General features: G+C 42.7%; 1 protein-coding gene across 2 annotated transcripts in view; it reads left to right on the top strand.

Moving 5' to 3' along the window:
- The window catches only part of CYTH3 (cytohesin 3), an 84838-nt gene that overhangs the window by 23781 nt on the left and 34078 nt on the right, over positions 1–26979 (top strand). For both annotated transcript variants that reach the window (XM_072120561.1, XM_072120562.1), the window contains exons 2-7: positions 11063–11145; positions 13943–14007; positions 18662–18728; positions 20394–20512; positions 25496–25576; positions 26744–26856. In XM_072120561.1, coding sequence (XP_071976662.1) covers positions 11063–11145; positions 13943–14007; positions 18662–18728; positions 20394–20512; positions 25496–25576; positions 26744–26856 — 528 coding nt within the window. The remainder of the gene's footprint in view (positions 1–11062; positions 11146–13942; positions 14008–18661; positions 18729–20393; positions 20513–25495; positions 25577–26743; positions 26857–26979) is intronic.

Raw genomic sequence — 26979 nt, 5'->3', positions numbered from 1 at the left:
GTGCAAGGTATGTAGTTATATTAGCGCACGCCAAAATTTATTTAGGAAATATTTTTTTACGCCATTCGTCTCCAATTTCACATCTGTTGCACTTCTGATCGCGTTGCAGTGTGATCGCTCCAATAATGACTGAAATTGTACATCTGTTTTGCGGATTTATGTGCACGCAATTCAAAACATGTCACGTTTAATTTTGACCTCAATGAGAAAATTTTAAAGATTCCAAAATCCAATATTTTTCACTTCCTGTGCTTTTTATGGGTTAGTTTCCAAAACCAAGAGAAGCTGCATCATTCCTGTTTCTCCAAAGCCTCTGATAGATGTGGTCACTTACATGTTTTCAGCTGCAAATATATAAAGATATTTTTTTTTACAAAAGTAGGGAAAGTGGGAAGAGATCCCAGGCAGCAGGGAAGGATAAAGCATCTGGCTCTTGGCAAAAGAAAATCGAGCGGATAACATGGGAGGAAGGACACTTTCCTATTTCCCTCCGACAGGATTCACTGTCACAGATGCAGATGAACAAACAGTCTGAAAATATCACCATGTGGAAGACCATGAAAGGCTGTTTCCATTCATGAAAGAAATATTTGCTTCCAGAAACCCAAAACCAGGACTGTACCTTAAAGGGGTTGTCCAACTTAAAGCTTCTTTATTGCAGTGCTAAACTTGTCTCTTGTAAAACCGCAGAGTTTATGAGGACATTTTACAATCGCATACACGTTCTGACGCATTTCGAGTAACTCTAGTCCTTTGGCTTGTGAATATTTCTACTTTCAGGCCTTCTATGTTCACACACCTGTCTGGAAGACAACTGTGGAGCTTGGCTATGGCTGGTGAGCTGGAGGTTTCGAGTGTTTATTCACCATTATGGTTAACTAAAGAAGAAAATCAGACCCGACCCTGTTGTCTCGGGGCCAGCTGCCCAGGTCAAGCTTTTGCCGTTCTCGTTGCATAGCCAGCAATGATCCTCATCAAGTGGATTACGCTATTTCAGCGTAATTTATAGTCAGAAATCGGCTCATATTTTTGCAGAGCACAGTCCCTACAGCTCCTGTAAAAATTCACAAGCCTCCAAAGATAATTATCCCCTTTGACATGAGATTATTAATCGCTTATATACATTGTATATATCCCTAAAGTGTCTTCTGCCTGACCAGTAAGATGAGTCGTGGGTACTTATGACTTCAGAGAGGCGAGATCTATCTTCAATCATCCTTGGTGATGAGTAATTGTGTTCTTTATTAATTAAGAAATCTGGATCAAGGTTTCTTGGAACACTTGATAGAGCTATGGTAAATACGTTAACTTGATTTCCATCATAATTTGGACTTTAAAAAAAAATATTTCCCATTGGTTTCTTATATATTAGCATGACTTAGCTGGAATAGAGTATGACCCAGCCAGCAGTGGACAAAGCCTTAGGTGTGACCCAAAATTTTGGAGTGTTTTCTGGTGCACATTGAAACCTGTTGCCCACAAGCAAGTTTGGTCTGTAAAACTCTCTTGGCGCGGTTACAGGATTGACCGGACCGAACCTCGAATCGCTAAACTGTAATGTTCAGTTCAGTGATTCCAGGTTCAGTCCAGGAAATCCTGACGGCGCATGGAGCGAGTTTCTCAGACTGAAATTTCTTTTGTCAACTACTAGGATACTAGGCGTTAGACTGTCTCATTGGACAGTCTTGGACACTCCTCAAACTGCCTCCGTTGTTTTTGATTCTAGAACGCTCCAGAATAATTTTTTCTTTGGGAAGCTTAATTATTTAGCGAAACTGAAATATTTTCAGCTATCTTATTGGTCCATATGGATGTTGGCACACACAGCTACTTTTTGTGCCTCTTCCAGAAAGATGGTTCCCATTTATTTGATTTCCTATAATCAAATTTTAGGAGCACTAGACTGATTCTGCATTATGTGGACTGAACATAATGTATCTCAATAGTGATGTCTCCTTTATGGCCTCTATCAGTAATCCCAGTAGACACACAGTACTGGCTGGTGCAGATAAAGATAGTAGGTCAGCGCGTTGTCTTCTGTCACCCGTCACCTGTCGTGCTTGTTCAATGAGGACTTGTGTAGAGATCTGTCAGTACACTGGGCCTGTTCCTGCAGGATATAATGGGCCGCTTATGTAACCAGAACACTAGCAAAGTAATAAAGTGATAGGAGGTGAGACTAGGCTGATAAAACTTTTATTATTAAAAAAAAAAAAAGGGGTCACCAAACTTACAGCATTGTGGTATCCAAAAAACATCAGAGACGTTAGAATAAATGTGATGCTCTGCATTAAGGCAGGGAGGGAGGGGGGGGGCACGAATTGACTTCCGCTGTGTGACAGCAGGAGCTGTAAATCTGACAGTAATATGGCACTAAGAGCACATAACCTGTCATCACATAGAGATGGGTCAGACAGGGGTTTTCCTTCCTAAAGGACCAACACACATTCTGCGCTCTTATGACAGGCCAGTCCTATTCTATAAGTGGCTTGTAATGTCTAAGACACTGTCACATATACCATGGTACACGGTGACATTGCGGTATTATCTAGAATCTCACCCCATCTGCTCAAAGGTGCAGTGTAAGGTTTTTATCTACACGAGACTATTACAGTTTATGCACAATCTGCAATATTTAATGGTAAGCGCAGGCATCTGTTTTCTCCACGAGGCAGTGTATACTCCCCCCTAAAAGCATTGCTTATCTCCGTAAAAACCTTGTGATGGAATATGGAAATATTTTACTTTCAATTATTTTATAGATTCTGCAAAAACCTCCTACCAGAGGGCGGGTATAATGAATGAATCTAGGGGTTATCTCTTTCCCCAAATAAGAGTGCATGCACCACTTTGCCATGTATGCATGTGTATTGTTAAACAAGATGGGTAGCTTCTCATATAAACTCTACTCGTGGTCATCCTTGTCATTGGTGTGCAATATTAGGAATCTGCAGCCTTATAGGGTTAAATATAATAATGGTGATTGTAATGAGCACGGGTGAGTCACGTTAGTTATGTCACTTATTCTTGTCACCGCAGCTTGGACATGACACATGCCATTAAGGGGTATATTAGATGAGCTCATGTATAGGATGGGATCATACGGTCACCTACACGGAGCGGGGAAGTAGCCATCTCATAATGATGTCACGAAACAAGGCCTGCTATACTTCAGCTTCTTAAAATATATATATTTAAAGGTGTATATATAATATACACTGCTCAAAACAATAACTGGAGCACTCAAATAACACATCCTAGATCTGTGTGAATGATGTAGCCTCATTAAATACTTTTTTTTTATGCACAAAGTTGAATGTGCTGACAATAAAATCACAAAAAATAATTAACGGAAATCAAATTTATTAACCAATGGAGGCCTGGATTTAGAGTCGTTCCCCCCCCCCCCCCTACACACACACACACACACACACACACACACACACACACACACACACACACACACACACACACACACACACACACACACACACACACACACACACACACACACACACACACACACACACACACACACAAAACACTACAGGCTAATTCAACTGATCTCCTTAAAACAAGTCAAAATGAGGCTCAGTAGTGTGTGGCCTCCACGTGCCTGTATGCCCTCCCACAACGCTTAGGCAACCTACACAAGTAACTCAGGTAGTGCAGCTCATCCAGGATAACACATAAATGCAAGCTGTGGCCAGAAGGTTTGCTGCGTCTGTCAGCGTAGTGTCCAGAGGCTGGTGCCGCTACCAGGAGTTTGTCTGCACAAACTGTTAGAAACCGATTCCATGAGGATGGAATGAGGCCCCTCCGTCCACAGATGGGAGTTGTGCTCACAGCCCAATACTGTGCAGGACGCTTGGCATTTACCAGAGAACTCCAGGATTGGCAAATTCGCCACTGGCGCCACCTTAGCTCTTCACAGATGAAAGCAGGCGCACACTGAGCACATGTGACAGAGACTGGAGACGCCAACAGCGATCTTCTGCCTGCAACTTCCTTCAGCATGACTGGTTTGGCAGTGGGTCAGTAATGGTGGGGGGTGGCATTTCTGTGGAGGGCCACACAGCCATCCATGTGCTTGCCAGAGGTAGCCTGACTGCCATTACCGAGATGCGATCCCCATATGCTGGTGCGGTTGGTCCGGGGTTCCTCCTAATGCAGGACAATGCTAGACCTCATTTGGCCGGAGTGGGTCAGAAGTTCCTGTAGGATGAGGGTATTCAAGCAATGGACCGGCCTTCTCAATCCCCAGCCTGGAGTGTTTATTTTTTACACTTTAAGGCTACATTCACACGAACCTATGGGGGACGTATATACAGCCGATGTATATACATTCCCCATACACTGCAATGGGCTAGTGGCGCCGTACGGGAGTGCTACGGACAGCACACGTGCGGTACTGTAACGTTCTGTACCACGGTACAGCGGCCATACATTGTATGAATGTAGGCCTCCATTGGTTGATAACTTTGATTTCCATTGATGATTTTTTGTTTTCCAATGAGTATTTCATTCCTACAGATCTAAGATGTGTTTGTGTGTTCCCTTTATTTTTTTGAGCAGTGTATACATTTTTATATAATATTCTGCTCCATTCATATGGGGGACATCAAACTTTCCTGGGTTTCCGGTTTTGTGTCTTTTCATGTGGACATATTCCTGCTTCTACAACACAAACTAGGAAATTATACTGGAGAGTAAAAAATTTTAATTTTCTGTATGTAAGGCTTTTATCCAGTAATCTTTGATCTCTGCCCACTCATTGTATGAGGAGATAGAAGAGAGCGGTCAGTTCAGTTCTCATTTTATGGCATCTTGTGTTTGGCTCGGAGCGTCCCGCTGTCACCTTCACGTATGTCACACAGGGATTTGACTATGGGGTCACAGCGATGGCAACTCCTAGAGGCAATCTGTGTCTCTGCTCCTCTTCCCTCTAATGTTATCTCTGTCTGATCATTTAGACAATAAAACATGGTGCAATAGTAATCAATAAAGTATTGGTGCTTTCATCATCAGAATAGATTTGAAGGTCATTTTAAGAGACATGATTGTGTTTCTGCTTTAAACCTGATAAGTTTCTCATACTGACCAGATGTGTGCCTAAAGGACACCCATTTAGCTTGCTGTGTTTATGGGTGACCTATGGATCCCCGTGGAGCCCAAAATCTACACCAGACCACCTACCTATAATGTACTCTTTGTAGAACTAAGCTCTACGGATAAGGAAAAATGTATTGACCGGTTACACCTTTGCCTATGGATATATTCCGCCCGTGCTCCGTGATCTTGCCTAGTGCACGCCTGAACAAGAATATGTGAACACAATGTCAATTTTATTTTGTGATTTAAAAGTGGACACAATGTTCCCCATCCTATTTGTGTAATGAAATATATTGCATAATAGTGTACAGGCGGTCCCCTACTTAAGGACACCCGACTTACAGACAACCCATAGTTACAGACGGACCCCTCTGCCCACTGTGACCTCTGGTGAAGCTCTCTGGATGCTTTACTATAGTCCCAGACTGCAATGATCATCTGTAAGATGTCTGTAATGAAGCTTTATTGATAATTCTTGGTCCAATTACACCAAAAATTTTGAAACTCCAATTGTCACTGGGGCAAAAGAAAAAAAATTGTCTAGAACTTCCATTATAAAATATACAGTTTCGACTTACATACAAATTCAACTTAAGAACAAACCTCCAGACCCTATCTTGTATGTAACCCGGGGACTGTCTGTATTTGTCTGGCACCAAATTCTGCGCCTTAACATTTTGGGTGCAGACTATCTGGGCAGCTTCTCATCCATCACACTGACCCCCACGACTCACGTCTATCTCACGTTGGGGGGAAAAAGGGGATTTGCGCGGCTGGGAAGCAGCTTTGAAAACACATGTGGGTGGATTTCCAACAGGGACTTTAATAGGAAGGAAACTCAGACACATAAACAGCAATTGCACATTCCCAGTAATTTAATCGTGTGATTCGGTGAGGCTTATACGTTAGGTCATCATCCCGTTCAGTTCTTAGATTCTTTTAATTGAAGCCCTAGGCGGAGAGCGAATGTCATAATACACAATTTATGCTCCATTATGGAAACATATGTCACCGTACAGAACGCTGCCTCATGACGGGGAATGAAGGGGCTCTTTTTTTTTTTTTTGTGTGTTTTTTTTTTTTAATGGAGGGAAACAAATTAGCCGTTTTTTTTTTTTTTTTTTTATGCTTTCCAACCTGGATAGAGAATTTTTCGTAGAAGACGCCAGTTGTATCAGACTGTATTGACTGCGCTTTTGTTTCCAGAGTGTTGGCTTATTTTGATCAAATATTCACTCGTTATCTGCTTTTATTAATAACTACCTCCTGTATTGTGATTAAAAAAAAAAAAAATTCTGCTTCCTACCTCATCTTTTCAGTGAACACCCCCCCCCCCCCCCATTCAGTATTAGGAAGATTATAGGACTGATCACGTCAGAAGGGCGACACAACCCAAGAACGCTACAGCTCATCCAATCTGGATAAGGCCGACTACTCTTTGTGATTGTTTATTGCCATGGCGGTGATCATTTTTAACGTTTTGGGGTTTCTATAGTAATCAAATTAAAAGCAATAATAAGGACATAGGATCATCTATTTGTACATTGTGCAACCTTTCAGATGAGTCATCGAAAGAAGCTGAGTAATAAAGAAAGAGACGTGTGACCTGCTGCAGAAGTGTTACTACTTTGACAGCTTCTAGTTAAGCAATTACAAATGTCACGTCTCTTGGTCTTTGAAGAACTTCCCCCTCCCCCACCCGTTGTTTTCACCCCCATAATAATGGGTACACGTGGCATGGATGTGTTTGCGGACAAGCCTTCTTGTGCATTTGATACATTCGTTTCTACCGTATCAACCCCATCCTCCCAACCCTGTGAAAGATATTTAATGGGTACAGTGTTGTGCTGTATTGCTTCTTGTAATTTTGGTGAAAAGCAGCCTTTCCTGTTTTTTTTTGTTTTTTTTTCCCTTTGGAACATTGGACATTTTGGAACAAAGTGTACTGTAATCAATAGCAGATCTTCATATTGGTATAAGATCTGCCATCAAGAAAAAAAAATCTATACCGTATTTTTCAGACTATAAGGTGCACAAAAAATCCTTTGATTTTCTCAGAAATCAAAGGTGCGCCTTATAGTCCAGTGCGCCTTATATATGAACCGTACTTACAGACAACAGCTGCCTTGAACTGTGCACAGGTCTGCCACCTGCTGGTCATTCATCCTTATAATCAGGTGTGCCTTATAATCCGGTGCGCCTTATATATGAACCTAGATGTTTTAGCAGGCATTTATTGATGGTGCGCCTTATAGTCCAAAAAATACTGTACTCTCTTCTGGCTTCTCCTTCATGTTGTGTAAAAGGGTTCGCTCTTTTATTTTTTTTTTTGCAGGCAAAATATATGAAATTAATCTGCATTATTAAAATAATCGTTGAGGTCAGATTGATTATTGATAATATTGATTTGCACAAAGGGGAAGAAAGGGCAGCCATCTACTTTGTATTTTGCAATCCCCCTACCCTAATCATTGCTATGAGCACTTGCTTTTCATCATGTACTTCGCATGGCATTAACAAATGAGCTGCTGTTTGACCTTTCCTGTATCCTGGAGTGTATTGGATAACATTGTTAGGCGGTTGTAGCCCCCCATTGTAGCTGTGCATTAGAGCGGCTTCCCTGGGTGGGCTGTAGGCAATCAGCTGATTACTGGCTCCAGGAGATGAAAGGCCCACGCTGGCTATCACCCGGGCACGACCGCAAGCCACCCATGTAATGGTTTAACCCCCTGTTGTTGGTGACATATTCAAGTAGACTTCTTTGCCTTGTTAACTTATGGTCTGGAGAGATGAAAGGCAGTAAATGTAACACTAAAAGATAGAAGTACAGCACAGCCGCCTTCATACAGAAGGTATGTGTCCATCATCACTTCCGTCGTAGATCCCCCTAGTAACGAACAATTTTAAAGCAAAAATCTACCATCAGAGAGTCCATCATGATCAACTTACTCGTAGATCCAGGCACCTTGACTGTTAATCTTCTTATATAAGTTATTTATGGCCTCCTTCCTTCTAATATCAACTGTTAAAATTGTGCAAATGAGAAGGCATTATCAGAGCCCCTCCTTGCTGTACCTCCCAAGTTATGCCGAAGCTTTCTCTGCTGCTGTGTGATTGCAACAGGCAAAGGCAGGGGGAAGTGCTGAGACAGCAGAAGGGCAGTGTAACATGACTAAGAACGACTAGTTCGTTCGAAACGCGTAGGAACTATGGATTAACACTGTGGACTAATGGAATTTGACGAAATAAAAGTCTGAAAGATCACTGATGTTGGCTGGACCAGGGCCGATTCTAGCCTTTTTGCTGCCTGAGGCGAAATTTGAAAATGCTGCCCCCCCCTCCCGCCTTACACACTAGTAGTCATTAGACACAGATATTAGTGACCTCTAGTACCTTACAGGGGCCCATCTACTCCATCCGGAAGGGTATTTCTTTACGCTTTCTTCTGGCCTTGGTTTTCCTCTGAATTCAAAAAGAAAAGTCTTCAACTCCATGCAGCACAACTCACCATGGCGCCCCTAAAGATACCACAGTCACTTACAGTATAATGGATTGTGATTCTAATATATATTATCCTCACAACATGACTGAACAAACTATTCCCAACATAAAACATCCTTTAGTCACCCAAATTAGAGCATATAGAGCAATTCAATTAGGTGCCCTAATTTAGGCTCCCCTTATATTTAACAGAAACCCCCCACCCCACACCCCTGTATACGCAGCCTCGTCCCCAGCCCCCTCAGTAAGTAATGTGCCTCGTCCCCAGCCCCCTCAGTAAGTAATGTGCCTCGTCCCCAGCCCCCTCAGTAAGTAATGTGCCTCACACACAGCCCCCTCAGTAAGTAATGTGCCTCACACACAGCCCCCCAGTAAGTAATGTGCCTCGTCCCCAGCCCCCTCAGTAAGTAATGTGCCTCACACAGCCCCCCCCCAGTAAGTAATGTGCCTCACACAGCCCCCCCCCCAGTAAGTAATGTGCCTCACACAGCCCCCCCCCCCCCAGTAAGTAATGTGCCTCACACAGCCCCACATGTTCTCCCCCTCCCCTGTCATGTCCCCCCCCTCACCTCACAGATGCAGCTCTCGCTGTGTTGTCACTGCTTTCCCCGGCAGGTCATGTGACCATGACATCACCAAAGGTCCTTCAGCCTTCAGCCTCCGGGGGACTTATACTCCCGGAGGGTGAAGCTACTGCTGGGGAAAGCAGTGACTGTACATGGTCTCATCACGATGTGTGTCCTGAGGATACACATCGTGATGAGAGGATGTTGTAGCGATCTCCCTACTGCACTCACCATTAGGTGCTCCCACGCAGCTCCCTCGTCTTCTCCAGCCAGCAGCCGCTCTGTGAAGGGACACGGGTCGGCACGTGGTGACGTCATCACGCCGACCTGTGTCCTGCAGAGCGGTGCGCACAGGCGGGATGTGCTGCACCGCTCTGCCTATAAATTACATTGCCGCCTTAAAGGCGGCGATGTAATTTATTTTACAGGTGGCACGGACCTGCCAGCCATTGGCAAGTCCGTGCTACCAGCGGCAAAATGCCGCTCTTAAATGCAGTCCGCTATCTGCCGCCTGAGGCGGGGACTTCACCTCGCCTCATGGCAGAAGCGGCCCTGGGCTGGACCATCAATTTTGTTCTCTCCTGTATTGTGCCTATGCAAACAAGGCGGGTACCGTGCCGACTCCAACGTGATCTTGGAGGTGAGCTGGGATACCTTTCTTTTCTCCTGTTGTTTAGACAGTGTAACAGCCTGTGAAGCTGCAGCATAGAGGGGCTCTGGTAATGAAGGAAGGAAGGAATGGATGTGTATTGTCTGTTATATCTACAATACTTCTATACATGGTGGTTCCATGTTTTACATCCCTCATCAGTGCAGAATATGGAGACCATGGGGCATAGTTATCATACGCTGGCGCTCGCCCCGCCACTGCATGTTCGCAGCAGGATACATCAAGAGGCTTCCGCAGCCCCGCCCCTTCACGCCCGACTGGTGTGAAGGTGGCGGATCGGGGCAAATAATCGCAAGTGCTAGCAATAAGCACTGATGTGATGCAGAGGTCCTGATAAATATGCCCCCATTTCTTTATGGGCATAACTAAGAAAAGATTAGGACTCCTCATAATACCCGCGTTCAAATATGACGCCTCTGTTCTGGTTTAAAACTCACTGCAAAGGCTCTACCCGTGTTCACATGTTGAGGTAACACGTGATCGTAAGTGGAACCTTTTGCGTTGCGTTTCAGCATGTAAACGTGGCCTGAAAGATGACTAGATTTCTAATAGAAAAAATTTCACTTCCGTTCACTGTTCCCAAATAATTGCACTGATGAGGACTAACAAGACCTGAACTGATCTGTTTGTACATCGGATAAGAGGGAATGGATTTTGGGCTCCACTTTCTGTCCAGCAATGGGGCTAAACGTCTTCTTTTTAGGATTTGATATTCGTGATTTCCTGCTGCTGTCATCCATGCTGTACTATGATTGTATATGCCGGAAATCTGTCTGGAACAAGCCTCAATGCTGCTAACCGTGGCCTCCAGGCATATTCTGTTACGTAATCAGGCGGATTTCTTTGGCTTCCAGATACATTGGATTGCTGATTTCCTGATTCCGGAAATGCACAGATTAACCCTTTGATGTCCTCGTTCTATTAGTGGCTCCCTGTCACTGTGACCGAGCAATGAATCCCCCCAATCTAAACTGAATTACTCCGTAGTCTTAGTGATGGTGACTTTGCATCTGCAAAATGTCACATGAAACCAGTCTGAAAGGACAGATCGTAATTCTGAAAGTGAAATAAAAGCAGCCGCGGCGGGCGTCTGTGTGGTCGCGAAATGTTTGATATTAATAGATTTTGAATGGTTAGGATGTGGTTGTATCGTTTTTTGGTAAAGTCATTGTGTTCTATTGTATAACTTCAAGTTATTGTCTTCTCTTTTCAGTGCCAGAAGATCTGTCGTCTGAGGAGAGAGAAGAATTGTTAAATATAAGGAGGAGGAAGAAGGAGCTCATAGATGACATTGAGGTAATTTTTCCTGTACTTTTTACGTGTTTTATAGTTTATTATAAAGTTGTAATTATAAAGCTATATTTTTGTTTTTGGCAGATTTTCTAGATTTCAAAATCGCCCTCTTAATTTTGCAGGTTTCACTGTATTCTGAGCCATATAATAGTCACTTCTTCTTCTGTAGAGATCACTTTTCAGCCTTTATTTCATTATCGGCACAGGAAAGCTAACACAGGAGCCTGGATTTATAGTTTATTACAACTTCCCTCCTCCCTCTCATTTCACAGTGACCTCTGCACAGGTCACAGAGCATGCCCACTATTCTCTCTCTCATAGTAGTCAATGGGAGAGAGTTGCTTGAATGAGAGTTAAGCTCTGTTAAAACATGTAACATGGAGCCCTTAGGGTCTGGCCATAGAGACAGCTGCTCAGTGGGGGTAATGAGTGTTAGACCCCCCACCAATCAGATCTACATGATCAGCATCCTGGCAAAGCCCATTTATGATGCCATCACTGATGAGCCTGGAGAATGGAACTCACCCCGCTTCATTGGTTACAATGCCCAGCTCTGTTTCTTTAATGTAGCGGCAATGCCCGGCACTACAGCAATCAGCAGCTCCGTTCCAGTTCAAGGGGTATTCCCTAGTCGGGTATTTGTCCAATCCTGTGGATATGGCCTAATACCTGACTTCGGAATACTCCTTTAATTGATTGAGTCCAAATAGCTGTAGCAGGCACAACCACTGCAAAGAATACAGAGCTGTGCATGGTGAAATGATGGCTGTGAGTTTTAGGTCTTGGAGGCCCCCCACTAATATATCATATTTCCTGGAAGATCCCTTTAAATTGGAACCAGCGGTGGAGTGGGTAAGATCAGCACCGCCTGGGATAGAAAATTATTTGAGAATCACTGATGTTTCTGCTGGTCCCCAGATAAAGGTGGTCCCTGAGTTAGTTGACCCCTAGATACAGACGGACCCCTCTGACCTCTGGTGAAGCTCTCTGGATGTGACTATAGTCCCAGACTGCAATGATCGGCTGTCAGGTGTCTGTAATGAAGCTTTATTGATAATCCTTGGTCCCATGACAGCACAAAATTTAGAAAATCCGATCCAATTGTCTGGAGCTACAATTATAAAATATACAGTTCTCACTTAAATACAACTTCAACTTAAGAACCAACCTACAGAACCTACAGAATCTTGTACGTAACTCATGGACTGCCTATACAAGACATTACCAAATAAACAATCCTGCCTATTCTTACAGTATTACAGAATAGAAGCTGTGTGACCCCCCTGTTATACTGCCATATAGGTTGTCACCCAGCTTTCCTAAAGAACAATTTCAATGATGATAAATCTATCAATTTCAATAGATGGATCAAAGGGAAATTACATTTTTCAGTAGGAAATGCTGAATTACATGTTTGTGTGTCTCTGTGGAGTTAGCTGGGATATTTCTCGGATAAGATGTGTGGGATCATCTTCCTGCAGCTGGGCCAGTGGCCGCACATCATTATGACACATTTGGGTGTGGAGGCTGCTCTGAGAAAGTAGCTGATACACCGCGGCCAGAACATTTTAGGTCTCTCTGAGGATTTCTTCTCCATGGCTGCTGGACATTACATGGGGTTGAGCAATCGCCCTCGGCAGACATTAATCATGTGAAATGGGAAGATGCGCTCGGCACTATGGAGGCTGCCATAAGAGATCACAGCTGGCTATAGTTACACAGAAACATGTGCTGGGAAATAGGATATTGTACATACAGGCTGGGATTTCTGGAAGGCCTGCTTTTATTATTGAGACAATGAGATTTGATTGATGGGGGTCTCTTAATTAGCAGAAGGAAAGGGGTCTCTCCTTATGACTTGCTGTCTTGATCTCACTTCTCTACTTGGTGGTCAGAGCCCCTGCAAAGAGCCCTTGGTTGCAACCTACCTTGTGCTGTCAAGATTTCAGGGACTGTCCACAGCGCAGAAGACATGGCAGTATCATAGTGATACGAGTCCCTGCTTCCCCTGCAGAACGGCAGAGCTAAACTCTAATCCGGATTATAGCTGGGAAGAAGGGACTCCTCATGTCATATATCACTATGATGCTTGGAGTCCCAACTTCTGCATTAAAATCTGGCCAGTGCTCATTCCGATTTTTTTTTTTTTTTTTTTTTTGGACAGACGGCAGTTGTTTTGCCAACCCTTACCCTTTGATAAATGAAACCCGCTGCTTGATACATTTGTTTCATTAACCCAACCTTCCATTGCACAGATTTTGGAAATTTTTTTTGATGTCCTACCAAAAACCCAACCCAGTCTCTGTAATTCCGTGCCCAGTATACGCCCATCGTCGGCACAAGTTTGCAGGGCACTGCTATTGGTATTTTCACAATTCTCCTAATTTATTTAAGCACGGTCACAGCTTTGGCGAATTAGAAGAGGAAGTCTGTTCCCCGCTTATGCTCACGCCATGGTAACAATGCCGCCCGTTGTTTCCACACAAACGTCTCTTTCATCTATTTCACATTCTTATTTTTTTTTTTTGTTTGTAATTTGATTTTCTACGCAACAAGATGCTGTTTTTTTATTTTCTTGCTGGGCGCTTTTTGAAGTGTTTTTTTTATGTTGAGTCTTGAGAACAATACTTTATATAGGAACATTACAGTAACGTCCTTGACCTCTGATGTTAAAGCCGCGCTAATCCCCGAAAAAGTCTTGTGTCCAATAATTATGTCAGAATCGTGAAGCTCCAGCGACTCCCACGTGTAAAGTCGTCCCTCTGGATGTAACATTTATCTCTCTCTCCACTTCTCACAGAGGCTGAAGTTTGAAATCGCAGAAGTGATGACTGAAATCGACAATCTCACGTCTGTAGAAGAGAGGTAAGCGTTAGCCTTAATCCTCCACCGCACTACAAAGGTTTTATGAGTTTGTAGGACGCTTTCAATTAAAGGGAAGATTTATTTTTTTTATTGCTGTAAAAGTCAGTTTGTGTCGGAGATAAAATGGGTAAAGTTGGCACTTTGTCTAAAGTTTTTCTTATGTATAGTGTAATTGCTTGTGAGCGATCTGCATTGTTCTCTGTTATCAGCCATCTCACGGGTAAGAGGCTGATTGTAGTGTTCTTTAAATGGGATTTCTGAGAAGTACAGAAAATTTAAATGATCTTTAACTAGATTTTTTATTTTTTTGGGGAATTTCTGGTATAGAAAACATGTCCAAAGTTGTTAGCAACAAGGGATCCCCCACTAATAGTATTAAAGGGCTGCATTGATAGGCTTATCTTGGGTTATATACTGCTATTTCGTAGGCTTCATATGATACAAGATGCCAAGCCATTGACTGGTGACTTTAATCAGAGATGGTAGGGGTCTGCTGACCACGTGTTACATAAGCTGCAGAGTATTAAACCTTTTACTTGGAAGAAAAAGTCCAGGATTCATACAGTGGGTTGCAAAAGTATTTATACCCCTAGGAAATGCTACAGCCACAAAACGAAATGTACGGTATTTTGTTTGTATTTTATGTGATTGAGTAGCAAGTATGTAATATGGGAAATGTATTCAACCCACTGTACTGGAATATAAGATCCAGTGTGCCCAATTACTTTATGGAGTTGGGCACCTAATTAGTAAATAGAGTAGATATGTATGTAATTTATTCTTTCTAATTGCTGCCGTTTTGTGGATGCCTCAGAGGTTTTTTTTGGAGAACATTGGTGAACAAACAGCATTATGAAAAGCAAGGAAAAGTTCTAGGTCAGCTCTGGGATAAATTTGTGGCAAAGTGTATTGCAAGTTAGGGTTGTAGGTTAGGTCAAGCTTTGAACATCTTGGCATCATTTGGAAATGGTAGGAGTATGACACAACTGTTAGTTTTGTAAGACATGGCAGTCCATCTAAACAGATGGTTGAGGATGACTCATGTGGCCCGGTTTCCTATTCATATGGGTACAATGGACCCTCAATCTCACGATCCATTGGGGGAACCCCCCTGGTACCGATGCATATCACCACGTCATTCCCTATCCTGTTGATGTTGGAAAACTTGTGACTGGACAACCCCTTTAAGCTGTTTACATAACCACCCATAGAAGTAAAAAGGAGGTATAGAGTTGCATGTATTGTACATCTTATAAATTATAGGAATAGGGTAACCATTTTTTGGGCACATCAAACTTGCAATCGATTATAAAAATCGCAATCTGGTTTCGTTTAGTCAGGTCTAGTTTCTCAGACTTCATTACAGCCTCTCCATATACAGCAATGACCAACTTGTATTACATGGAACAGCCTGTAAGACAGCGAGAAAATGAGATTTCATGTTGCATTAATATTTTAGGTTGTGAGGAGCCCTGATTAGAATAGAGCGGCAACCAATTAATATTCTATTTTTGCTGCTTCTCGTGATTGTCGGCGTGCGGATCGCCCTCAGGCTACACAAAGCGGCCAAGTGTAAGACAGGATATGGTGTGTAATCTGGGTGGGAAGCGCTGGAAGCAGGATATTGAAGTACCTTTAAATTAATAAAAACTCTCATTGAGCCGAACATTTGACTGGAAAATAAGTCATAGGACATCATTTAAGGAGGAAGAATTCTGTACGCCTGTTAAAATAGCAACTTCATGACCGTTACATCCGCGATTAGACTGCAGCGCTGCTTTGACAAAGCTGCATCTATATGCTGTAGATTTAAAGGGAACCGGTTGGCGACATTGAAAAATTAGGGACCACCTATAAGTTCTTATGAACCAGTGGCTTCTTTTCCAAAATGGCAAATTAAAAAAACCCTAACCATTACACTCAAAGGGGATGTCCCAAGATATTTCCTCTCCAAAAATTTGCTAATCAACGGGGTCTCCAGCACATTACGAGAATGGGGGGGTCTCGCTCCATTTGATGAATCAATATACTCGGCCACTGCTTTCATTGGTTATGGGAGTGCTGTAATCGGCTAGGTCTGACAATCCCATGGGTAGTGAATGAAGCACCGGGCCGTGAAGGGGTTCAAAACCCCTGTTGTTTAATATTTTAGTTGGGGCTTAACTTTAGATTCCCTCTAGGTATAGAGAAGTCTAATTAGTGTCATTGGAGTGTTCCTGGTGCTCCCATTCCCTTGCTAGTGGTGGGCACACCTGGCACATGTACACAGACTTTGGGGGTATCCTCTGTGAAGATCTTTCTGGTGCCAGTAACTGCAAGACTTGAGTATGACCCCATCTTGGACAGGCTTTGCCTTCATGATGAAGCTTCTTGGAATTGAGGCAGAGGAGGGTGGGTGGAGGTCACATTGGTTTGTCCTTTTGCTGGAAGCATTTTTTAGGGATTTTGTGTGCAAACGGTGTTCCAAACAACCAAAGACTCGGGTTTTTATATAACCTTTATATCCCACAAACTTAATAATCCATCCACTTGCAGCTGCTGATTGCTGTAGCCAAGGACGTGTTCCTTTCCAAGTCTTAATATGGGCCCCCAAATTCTCATGATCCTTATGGCAGGGGGTTACATAATAGATGATGTAAAGCCTATGTACTTTTCCTATTTTATCCTCTGTCTACTAGTGTTTAGAATAATTAATTCTGGTAAAAGCTTAAAAATACAGCTTCTGTTTAAAGTAGTCTCCCATCCTCTCACTTACATGGACTTGGGAGACTCTGGATCGTTTCCATGTAGACTTCCTGTATAGTCAGTTTTCTGGCAGGAGAAGCCAGGACCCGCCCTATAAGAAATATAAGAAAAGAGTAGCTAAAATGTCTATGCATCTACATCAGTGATGGGCAACCTTTTGAGCTTGGTGTGTCAAAATTCGCCAAAAAAACGAGCATAACTCGGGTGGCGTGTCACCTTGACAAAAAAACCCCATAATTTTGTGATATTTATAGTTTAAATAACAAATATGTATAATTATTTAACTTCTAGGGTACTTTAACCCTAGGTTGTCTGATTGATCCTACCATGTACTGCCATACTACAGTATGGCAGTATATGGGGATTTTCCACATCTATTACAATGTGCAATTTGCACATTGTAATAGATAGGTTACAATCAGACACGTGTGGAAATGCTTAGTAACCTACAGTCACTGACCTTACTCACTGTATGATAGGAGTGGTTGTCCTCCCTAGTCCCTGCTGTGGAGCTGGTCAGTGTAGTGCTGTGAGCTCAGTGCATGACAATCTCTCAGCCTCCCAGCTACTGCACCTGGCAGTGTAGGAGCCGAGGATGAAACTTAACTCTCCTGTGGCCGCATGTCACTGAAAATGGCTACGCGTGTCAGCACTGACACGCGTGTCATAGGTTCGCCATCCCTGATCTACATGCATCTATGTGTAAGCTATTCCCTATACCGCTTCTTGGGGGACGGTGTACAGAAGCACGTGGTAATTACTTTGTAATTCACTTCATTATAGAAATATTTTCCTTTGTCCTTCTTTTTTTCCCCCCTGCCTTTCTTCCTTATTTAAGCAGTTTGTGTTAATTGGCTTCTGTCCTGTATCCACTGAAAGCTGGGCCATAAAGAAAACTGATAGGGGCCCATTTACTAACCGTGCAAACTGCACTAAATGCAGTTTGCCCTCGCCCCCTGCACTGCTCCGAAAGAGTGCACCACTTTTTTTTTTTTTTCTCTTTTTTGGTGCACCTTTAACATGGGATGTGCGACACAATTCTGTCAGACAGTCTGACTGCGCAGCGGAACGGCCCCTAATTTGTGTTGCATGATGCCTAGTGTAGCATACGCAATACCTGTGCAAGCATGCGAAGTCCAAAAGAAAATTGGCGCACCGCCCTTAGTAAATGTGCCCCACAGTGTCTAAAGAGTTCATAGGTACTGTCTGTAACAAGTTGTCTAATCTCCTTAGAGAGCTGACTTATCTCTCTGAGGTGGACATATTTCTAAATGCTTTCAGATATCCAGCTCACTGCAGGAGAAAGAGCAGACAAAATGTACTGAGAAGATGTCCTTAATGATGTATATTACAAAGTTATTATTATCGCTTGCTCTATTCATTTCTGAAATATAACAGAATGTCTTCAGTAACACCACTTATGCTCCTAGTATTTCCCATTTGCCTACAGTCGGCAGACTTTGAGCACTAAATACCATGTCCCATATATAACACAACACTGTCTGCCAGATAAAAAGAATCGTATGTGTATAATTTGGGGTATTATAGCCGTGTTTGGTGATGTTTAGACAGGCGTCATGCCAGCTCCTTCTTGTAAATGTAAACCGTTAAGTGGAGAGCTATCTGATGTAATACAAGTGATGTCAGGCATTATACCGCCATATAGTGAGGACAGGCGCTCGCCTGCTGCTCCTTCCATCTCATTTAGGATCAATTAGCGGTGGGCACTTAATACTTCCGGAGAAAATTCAGAGGTAACCTGATGACTGCGTCCATTTTTCTGTCTAAGTAACATCATTAAATGGTCTCCCCCTCCTTTTTAGTATGTTGTGATTTATGTTTTTCCTATAATGTATGTGTATGCAATCTTTTAAGTATCTTCTTTGTGTTTTTTTCCCCGTTTTAATAGCAAAACTACACAGAGGAATAAACAGATCGCGATGGGAAGAAAAAAATTCAATATGGATCCCAAAAAGGTAAATGTAATTTTTTTTTTCTGTATATTATGATTTCTATCCAGTGTAAATTCCTTCATTTTAGGGCCCATTTTCACTCCTGTTTATAAATAGATCCCTTTGATCTATAATGGGGGGCTTTTAGGTTTTCAGAATTTCTTACGGCAACAATAACATGGTACAGATCAGTAATACTGGCACCTCTCACAGGATGAGCAAAAGGAAGGTGTGAACGAAGCGCAAATTTATTTCGTTTCACTTTTACGCTCATGGTTTATCTCCTTCTGTTTATGTGTAGTTGGTATTTTTATGCACATTGTATATATATTACGTTTTATCAAATATTGCACAGGACTTTCTGGACAGTACTCACAGATAGTCCGGTGTATCTCGCTGTCTCCTGACAGATGCAAACAATAGACTGTTTATTCAACTGGTAGCAGGCGGATGCGTCTGGCTCCCGCGTTTCGCCTGCTCCATGTGAGATGACGGGTTCAGAAGTAAGTGAATGTAATGCAGTCCTAGTGACCTGTCACTGGTTATCGTACATTGAGGAGACGGAAGTGCACAGGATAGAGAGAAGTTTCTGCCAGACAGCGAGGCCTGGCACAGCGTGTCGTTAGGTTCCTACACCATAAAAAAACGCTTATTAAACTTGTCCTTTAACCTTTAGATGTAATAGATTAATCTCACTTTATCATTTGTGAATCATATGAATGTTTTTTTTTTGTACATGAAGTTTTTGAATAAAGCCGTCGTAGCAGGAAAGCTCTATGGCCCGGTGGCCTCATGGTTACTACAAGATTTAGCATTTGGGTTAATTGGGCTAAAATCTCCTTGGCTCCTCCTGCTCTATAACATTCTGCCTGCAGAGAGCACACTATGCACGATGTGTTTAGCTCCTGCCGCTCTATAACATGCTGCCTCGAGATGGGACACCGTACAATGTGCTCAGTTTGCCCTGGTCTTTAAAATATTCCTTCTGCACATAGGACACTATTTACAATCTGCTTAGCTCCTCCTATTCTATAACATGCTGCCTGCAGATAGGACAATGTACAATGTGTTCAGTTTGCCCTGGTGTGTAAAATAATGATAGGTGGTTTCACGAACGAGCCGGCTCATTCGCGTGAACAACGTGAGCTCATTAAACCCCGCCCCTAAACAGCTCACCACGCCCCATTTAACCCGATAAAATCGGGTTAAAAGTGGTGTGGTGTGGGGTGACTGATTGGCCTGCGGCTCCCTATTATAAATTAATAGGGAGCCGTTCAGTAGCCAGAAGAGTCGGCTCCAGAGCCTAATGAGCCAGCTTGCTAAGAACAGACGAAATTCCCATCACTAGTGTAAAATATTCCTTCTGCACATAGGACACCTTTTACAATCTGCTTAGCTCCTCCTATTCTATAACGTGCTGCCTGCAGATAGGACACTGTACAATCTGCACAGCTACTTCTGCTCTAAAGTATATTAGTATTAGTATATTAGAAGTATATTACTTCTGCTCTTATTGGGCAGAAAAGTTGTTCATAGATATCTTTTATTCATTGGCTTGCTTTTCCCCCTCCACCTTCAGTGCGGTTTTACTTTATCCCCAGCACATTAAGCATTGTGACTGCTCATGGACTTCTATGCATTAGTTAAAATTTAGGAACTTTAAGGCGTTGTATTGTGTTTTCTCCACAGGGCATCCAGTTCCTCATAGAGAATGACTTGCTGCAGAACACGCCAGAGGATATAGCACAGTTTCTATACAAGGGCGAGGGTCTCAACAAAACGGTCATTGGCGATTACCTGGGAGAAAGGTAAATAGATTTCCTGGATATAAAACTCGCCCTCACCTTCTGCTGTGATAGACAAAAAATTCTGCATCTTGTATCAAGAAATGGAAAGTTAATGAGTCATATCGAGCCTCGTTATAACTGCGCCTTCCCTGCACTCAGCAGCTTGTACAGACTCTGCTTATAAAGCCATCCTGATATCCTCCTGACATATGTATAGAGATGTTCTGTACTGCAGATACTAAGTATCCGGCATAGGGAAAAGAATATTCCTTGTGCCTGATAACAGGGAACAACAAACTGCATTTAAGTACTTGCTATGGGGCTGTTATCCATTGCTTAGAGGAGACGCCCTCATTGTACACCTTTGTAAACTTAGTGCCAGCCACTTTTCATGGATGGCATTATACAGCAGAGCTCTCCTGCTCATGTGTCACCAAAATCCATCAGATTCAGTCAGTCAACTCCATCTCTCCCCTCATGCATGAGCCTCTGCTACTAGGACCTGCTCCTCAGCCGCACCTACTCTCTCAGCAGACGGCTCAGTTTGGTAAAGCACACTACTGATGCTTCCTTCCCTCAGCCACACCCAGGGGTGCACCAGCCAGTTGAAGCAGCACCACATGCAGAAACATGGGGGGGGGGGGAGTAACATTAAGGGCACAGTCAGTTGTTACAAAGCAGGATCTGAAACTTAAAAATATTGGGGCTCATTTACTAAGGGTCACGCTGCGCACTTTGGCAGACTGTGCACCTCCTTCGGGCTAAAACGGCTCGCACAGGTATTTAAAGGGAACCTACCACCACGGATCTACCTATAAAGTTAGATCGGGTGGTAGGTGGATCTATAGGACATGAGGATAGTCCTTTTAATCCTCACGTCCCCGCAATTTTTTAATAACTTTTATTCCCCTAATATGTTTCTAAAGTGGCCACTGGGGTGTGGAGTAGCCGGAGCCAAGGCTACACGGCACGGCTACTCCACGCCCCAGTAGCCTCTTTGTTCCTCCTCACAGCTATGAGGAGCTGCGCGCCAAAGATTTCTGGTTGGAGGAACAAAGAGGCTACTGGGGCGTGGGGTAGCTGCTCCGTGTGGCCTCAGCTCGGCTACTCCACGCCCCAGTAGCCGCTTCAGGAAATTTGCATATTAGGGGAATAAAAGTTATTAAAAGGGCTATCCTCACGTCCTATAGATCCACCTATCACCCGATCTACCTTAAAGGGAACCTACCACCACGGATCTACCTATTAAGTGTCTGCACTGGTATTGTGTCTCACACGACCCTTTTGTGGCGCAGCTGCGCTGCCTCCATGCGACACGAATTAGGGGGCGTGCCGTTGGCTTCGAGATTGTCACACCCTATGTTAAAGAGGCACCACAAAAAAGATGATGATAAAAGAAAACATTGTATGATTAACTGATATCCAGAGAGAGATGTATCTCCTGGCATTGTCTATTTACATAGCATCTATAGCTCCTGTGTGTGACATACAGACGGTGTAGAACATCATCCCGGTGCTGTGTAACTCCCCACAGCCAGACGTCTGATAGAGAAGAAGTCGGAATATGGAAATGATGATTCATGTGTCTGATGGGATAAGCTCCATGTAAAACAATACTTGGTACATCTGATTTTACTACAGGAACCTAGCACCGTATGTGTGTTTGTTGGTTTTTTGTTTTTTTTCTTTGACAAACTTTAAATATAGATACTACGGTACATGGCGGCTATTTGCTTATTGTCTTGGGTCTGATGTAGTTTTCTGCACAACTAAGTGGCCTAAAGCTGCTCTGCAGGGGAGTAATGGATCATTGGGGGTCTCAATCATCAGTATTGGACCTTTATGCTCTTCTGATTAGGAGGTTGTTGATTCTATTAGCAGTTTTTGTTAAGGGCGTCGCTATCGGAGTGCATGAAATGTTGCGAACACATGCCCATCGCTCATTACTATTGTGGCAAAAGCATCTGCTGGTTCTCTTGTTTTTAAGATCGAGGATCAAGAGACAAGATTTCAGTTGTTTTTTTGTTTTTTTTTTCTTGAGGAGTTTTTGCTCTACAAAAAAATTTGTTGGGATTTTTTTTTGGTTTTATAATAAAAATAATTGAATATGTTTCATTTTAATCTAAAAAAAAATGTTTGGTTCCGTTAAATTCCAAACCTAAAAACTCACCAGTAAGATATTTTGTGTGTTCCCATCCCCACTTCAGCCCCCATTTTACACAAGTGATGTTATTAGTATTTCCTCTGTCTTGCTTTGGGGTTTTTGTTCTCACTCACTGTTTGAATTGAAGTCTAGGATTTGTGTCTGGGCACAAGATTTTTTTGCTGTGCGCCTGTGATCTGCCACCTCATTCTGTATGGCTCCTGTAGAGGAATTTGTCAGGGCGCCAGCATTCACATTCGGGCATACAGGCTCTGCATTGAGAATAATATTTTTTTTTAATAAGGTAAAACAGCAGAATCTACGTCTGGACGGTATCCGGACTAAAATAGATTGTATATAAAAATTTAAATAAAATTTTTTTTTTCTTCTAGATGTGTATATTTATATACGAGACTTGCGTCATCGGCCATGTTTAGATTTTTTTAAATTTTCTTTTGCACAAGCAGTTGATTCCAGTTTGTTTTTTTTAAATTTTACATGGCTTATTAGGGAAAACCGATATTACAGAATTGGCTTCTCTTTTCTTTTGTTTGCATTGATTGTTTTGTGGTTACTGTTCCTTTAAGATTACACTCCTTTTTTGAGTCTCGTAGCGTTGGGCTTGGTTGAGGTATGACCGCAGATCCATAGCCATGTGAGACATTCCTGTCATTCAGAGCAGCCGCTGGCAGGTGACCAGAGTCCATGGTTTCGATTGCTCACCTTAGCAGGAAACCGTCATTTAAGTCCGTGTTAGGAGGCTTTAAGGTGAAGTTCCTCATTGTGGGTGTGGACCGACAAAGTATCCGAGGAATGTGGAGCATCTATACAATATTTCAGCTCGCCGCTCCTAGCCCTCGGTACATAGAGCCTGACATACTGCAATGGTGGCTGTGTCCTCATATAGTGACTGCTTGGCGTGATGCCTTGGCAACTAGTAGTTCTCCCATTAGACCGAAGAAGACCAGTCACTTGGACTTCCTGCCGGACAATCCCACCAAAGAGACTGTTTAGAGTATTTGGTAATTGAAACGTATAGAAGGAGATTATCAAGACAAGTGAAAGCCGTACAAGTTGAGTGGTTGACCATTGTAAATGTACACTTTTTTTTGGAAGCCTAATGATTATTTCCCCATTGGACACTCGCAACAATATATTGTGGCATCTACAATCTAGATCTGCACCTGTCTGGAAAACAAGGGTCCCTAAGCCCCCCCAGTTGAGATGATCAATGCACCCTATGCATGGAAATAAAACTTTGTGGTTCTGTGGATGTTAACGAAACAGCTTGACAGATATTTGGGCAATCACATTAAATCTGTACCTGGATGTGGCAGCCACGTCCACGCCTCTTATAGGTGGGATACTTACCTACCAGACACTTACATCCTATATATCTCTATATCCAAGACGGGGAACTATGGGGTTCTGTGGATGTTGACACAGCTACCCCTTGTTTATATTTTTTGTTGTCCATTGTGTAAACTTTATTTGCCTTTCTTTTGGTATATATTACATGACTGTTAAGGCAGCCGTTCTAGCAGAGGCACAATCCCGCTCTTGGCAGCGGCGGCACTCGGCGTCTGTCACTCAGCCGTCCCTGAATGCCCCTGTTGTGTAATCCTGATTTATACTCTTAATGCTTCAGGAATGTGGACATGTGTTAAACCATTTGAATACATGACCTGGTGCTACTACTTCATGCATTACTTCTAAGCAGGAAATGCATTAATGCCTGTATTATATATCATAGTAACGGAAAATGCTGTCAATTTATTTAATTGTTTTTAATGCAGAAAACAGACAAATGTTAAGGAGCTCCCTGTTTTGCCTTATGGTATATTGTTAAAGGGACTCTGCCACCAGTGACGGACTGATATTAGTCAGTGAGTCCGGTCATGTCAATAAACCACTCCCTGTGCGGATTGACAGCTTTTTCTTATAACTGTACATAAGGAGAAATCTGTCAATCTGCAGCCAGGCACAGGCACCATGAGCATCAGTCCTGAGGACTACTCTATCCATACAAGTAGTCACAGGAGGCTACACAAGCAGCCTTTAAGGGGGAAGCATGCGGGAAAATAGTGATGATAACCAATATGAGAAATGTCTGGTCTACACAGGCTTAAAGAGAACCCGTCATGCAAAATAACCCCCCTAAACTAAATATATTTTCATAAACTGCCATTAGAGAGCATTGCCTCTATCCCTTCATTGTGCTTCTACATGTCTGTAAACCTAAGCAATGAGGTCCTAAAGCTGTATGCAAATGACCTGTGAAATGTCCAATGAAGCATTAGCATATTCAAGCTGTCCACCTTATTCATGAGTGGGAGGCACAGCCACACCCCCAGTGCATGACTGACAGCCTGTATAATGATGTGAGGCTGTATAATGATGTGCTTCCTGGTGCTGGTGGCCACACCCCCTGCAGCCTGTGTGTGCATGTGTGTGTGTATAGGAGAGATACAGCAGCTCCAGGCTGCAGCCATGTTACAGCAGAACATGTCAGGTACTTGTGTAGCTGATGTCTGTGTCTCTCACCTGTATATTAGGAGGATGCAGCATGTCAGCAGATGCAGCACACACTAGCAATACTTTACTATACATTACACACAGACATGAGCAGGGGGAGGAGAGGGGAGGGGTAACAGGGGTGACATCACTGCCTCTGACCATGTGACCAGCCTCATTTACATGATAAAAAATAGATGATTTTACAATGAATAATGTATGAAATAACTAGATAAAGGCTGGGATGGATCCTTGTGAGCTGCTCCAACAGGTAGAGGTGACAGGAGTAGTGACACAGACCTCATGACAGGTGTCCTTTAATATTTTGTAATTTTTTATTCTTAAAGGGATGATTTTAATATCCTGGTACTTCAAGCATTTGTTGAACTCCATGAGTTTGCGGATTTGAATCTCGTCCAAGCATTAAGGTCAGTAAATATATAGAAAAAAGTTGTTGTGACAGCACGGCTTAGTGGTTAGCAATACAGCCTTGCAGCGCTGCAGAACTGGGTTCAAGTCCCAGGGTCAGCATCTGCAAAGGGTTTGTATGTTATCTGTGTTTGCGTGGGTTTCCTCCCACGCTCCTAAACGTACTGATTTAGATTTTGAACCAATTGGGACAGGGACCGATTTTGGCTTTGTTCAGCGCTGCATAGTCTGTGTGCGCTATATAGCTAAACGAATTATTATTATTATTCCCCCCAAAAAAATACAAACACAGCACCACATCTGTTTACAGGTTAGGTGTGGTATTGCAGCTGTGTGTGGAGCGGAGTTGCAATATCTCATAAAAACTGTAGATATGTGTGTGGTGCCATTAACAGAATAAAGCAGCTGAGATGATTTTATACCCTTTATAAGGTATAATAAGGTCTATGCAGCTATACATGTGGCTTCTTATGAATAGCAGCAGTCTGAATTTAACGTGTAAACCAGGTTGGCACAAGTACTGCTTACATAGTGTAAAACCATTTTCATTCCAAAATCTGTGCCATATAAAACTTTTAAAGCTTAACGTGTCTCGGACCATTAAAGTTAATAGATTACCCAATATTGGCCCCAAATTACATAGACCACTGTTAAACGTAGGTAAACATGGCAAAATTTCCATTCCAACGTTTAACCCATCTGATTTAGTCCTCAGATAAAACGTATATAATCTATGTATAATGCAGAAAGAACAGCAGCTTTGTTCTAGTGGTCGTCTTGAGTTACAGCTGCTTAGCTTCATTCATTTCAATCAGAACTGATCTGCAGTAACACAGCTCTGCCACTACAGAGTTTGGAGCTGTTCTCTATGTTGATTCTGAGTTCTATCAATTTGTCCCTTTATCTGCACCGATGATCAATGAAAATATGCAGCTTGATTAGATGTTGCAAATGTGGTAATACTTTTAGTTATCGCCTGCAAAAACAATCGCTGCTAATTCAATAGGTTTCCAAAATCTTTTTAATCGTGTCCTAATAGGGCATATGTCCAAGGGTTGTATTCATGAGATGTTGAACCTTCATGTATACTTTGGTATATTCTTTCATGTTAATGTTTTTTTTTTTTTTTTTTTTTTTTTTTTTTTTTTTTTTTTTTTATATTGCAGACAGTTTTTATGGAGTTTCAGGCTACCAGGGGAAGCCCAGAAGATAGACCGGATGATGGAAGCGTTTGCATCGCGATACTGTCTGTGTAATCCTGGGGTGTTTCAGTCTACCGGTATGTCAAATAGATTAAGCACAGGGAAAGTCTTGATTACCCCGCCCACAAACAGTGATTGATGGGTAGAGTCTCAATTACCCCGCCCACACACTGTGATGGGCCGCGGTGGGCTGGATTACC

Source organism: Engystomops pustulosus, chromosome 8 (genome assembly GCF_040894005.1).
Source record: "Engystomops pustulosus chromosome 8, aEngPut4.maternal, whole genome shotgun sequence".
In the NCBI taxonomy this organism is placed as follows: Eukaryota; Metazoa; Chordata; class Amphibia; order Anura; family Leptodactylidae; genus Engystomops; species Engystomops pustulosus.
The sequence above is the reverse complement of the archived record's forward strand: the minus strand, read 5'-3'. Positions and strand labels throughout refer to the sequence as shown.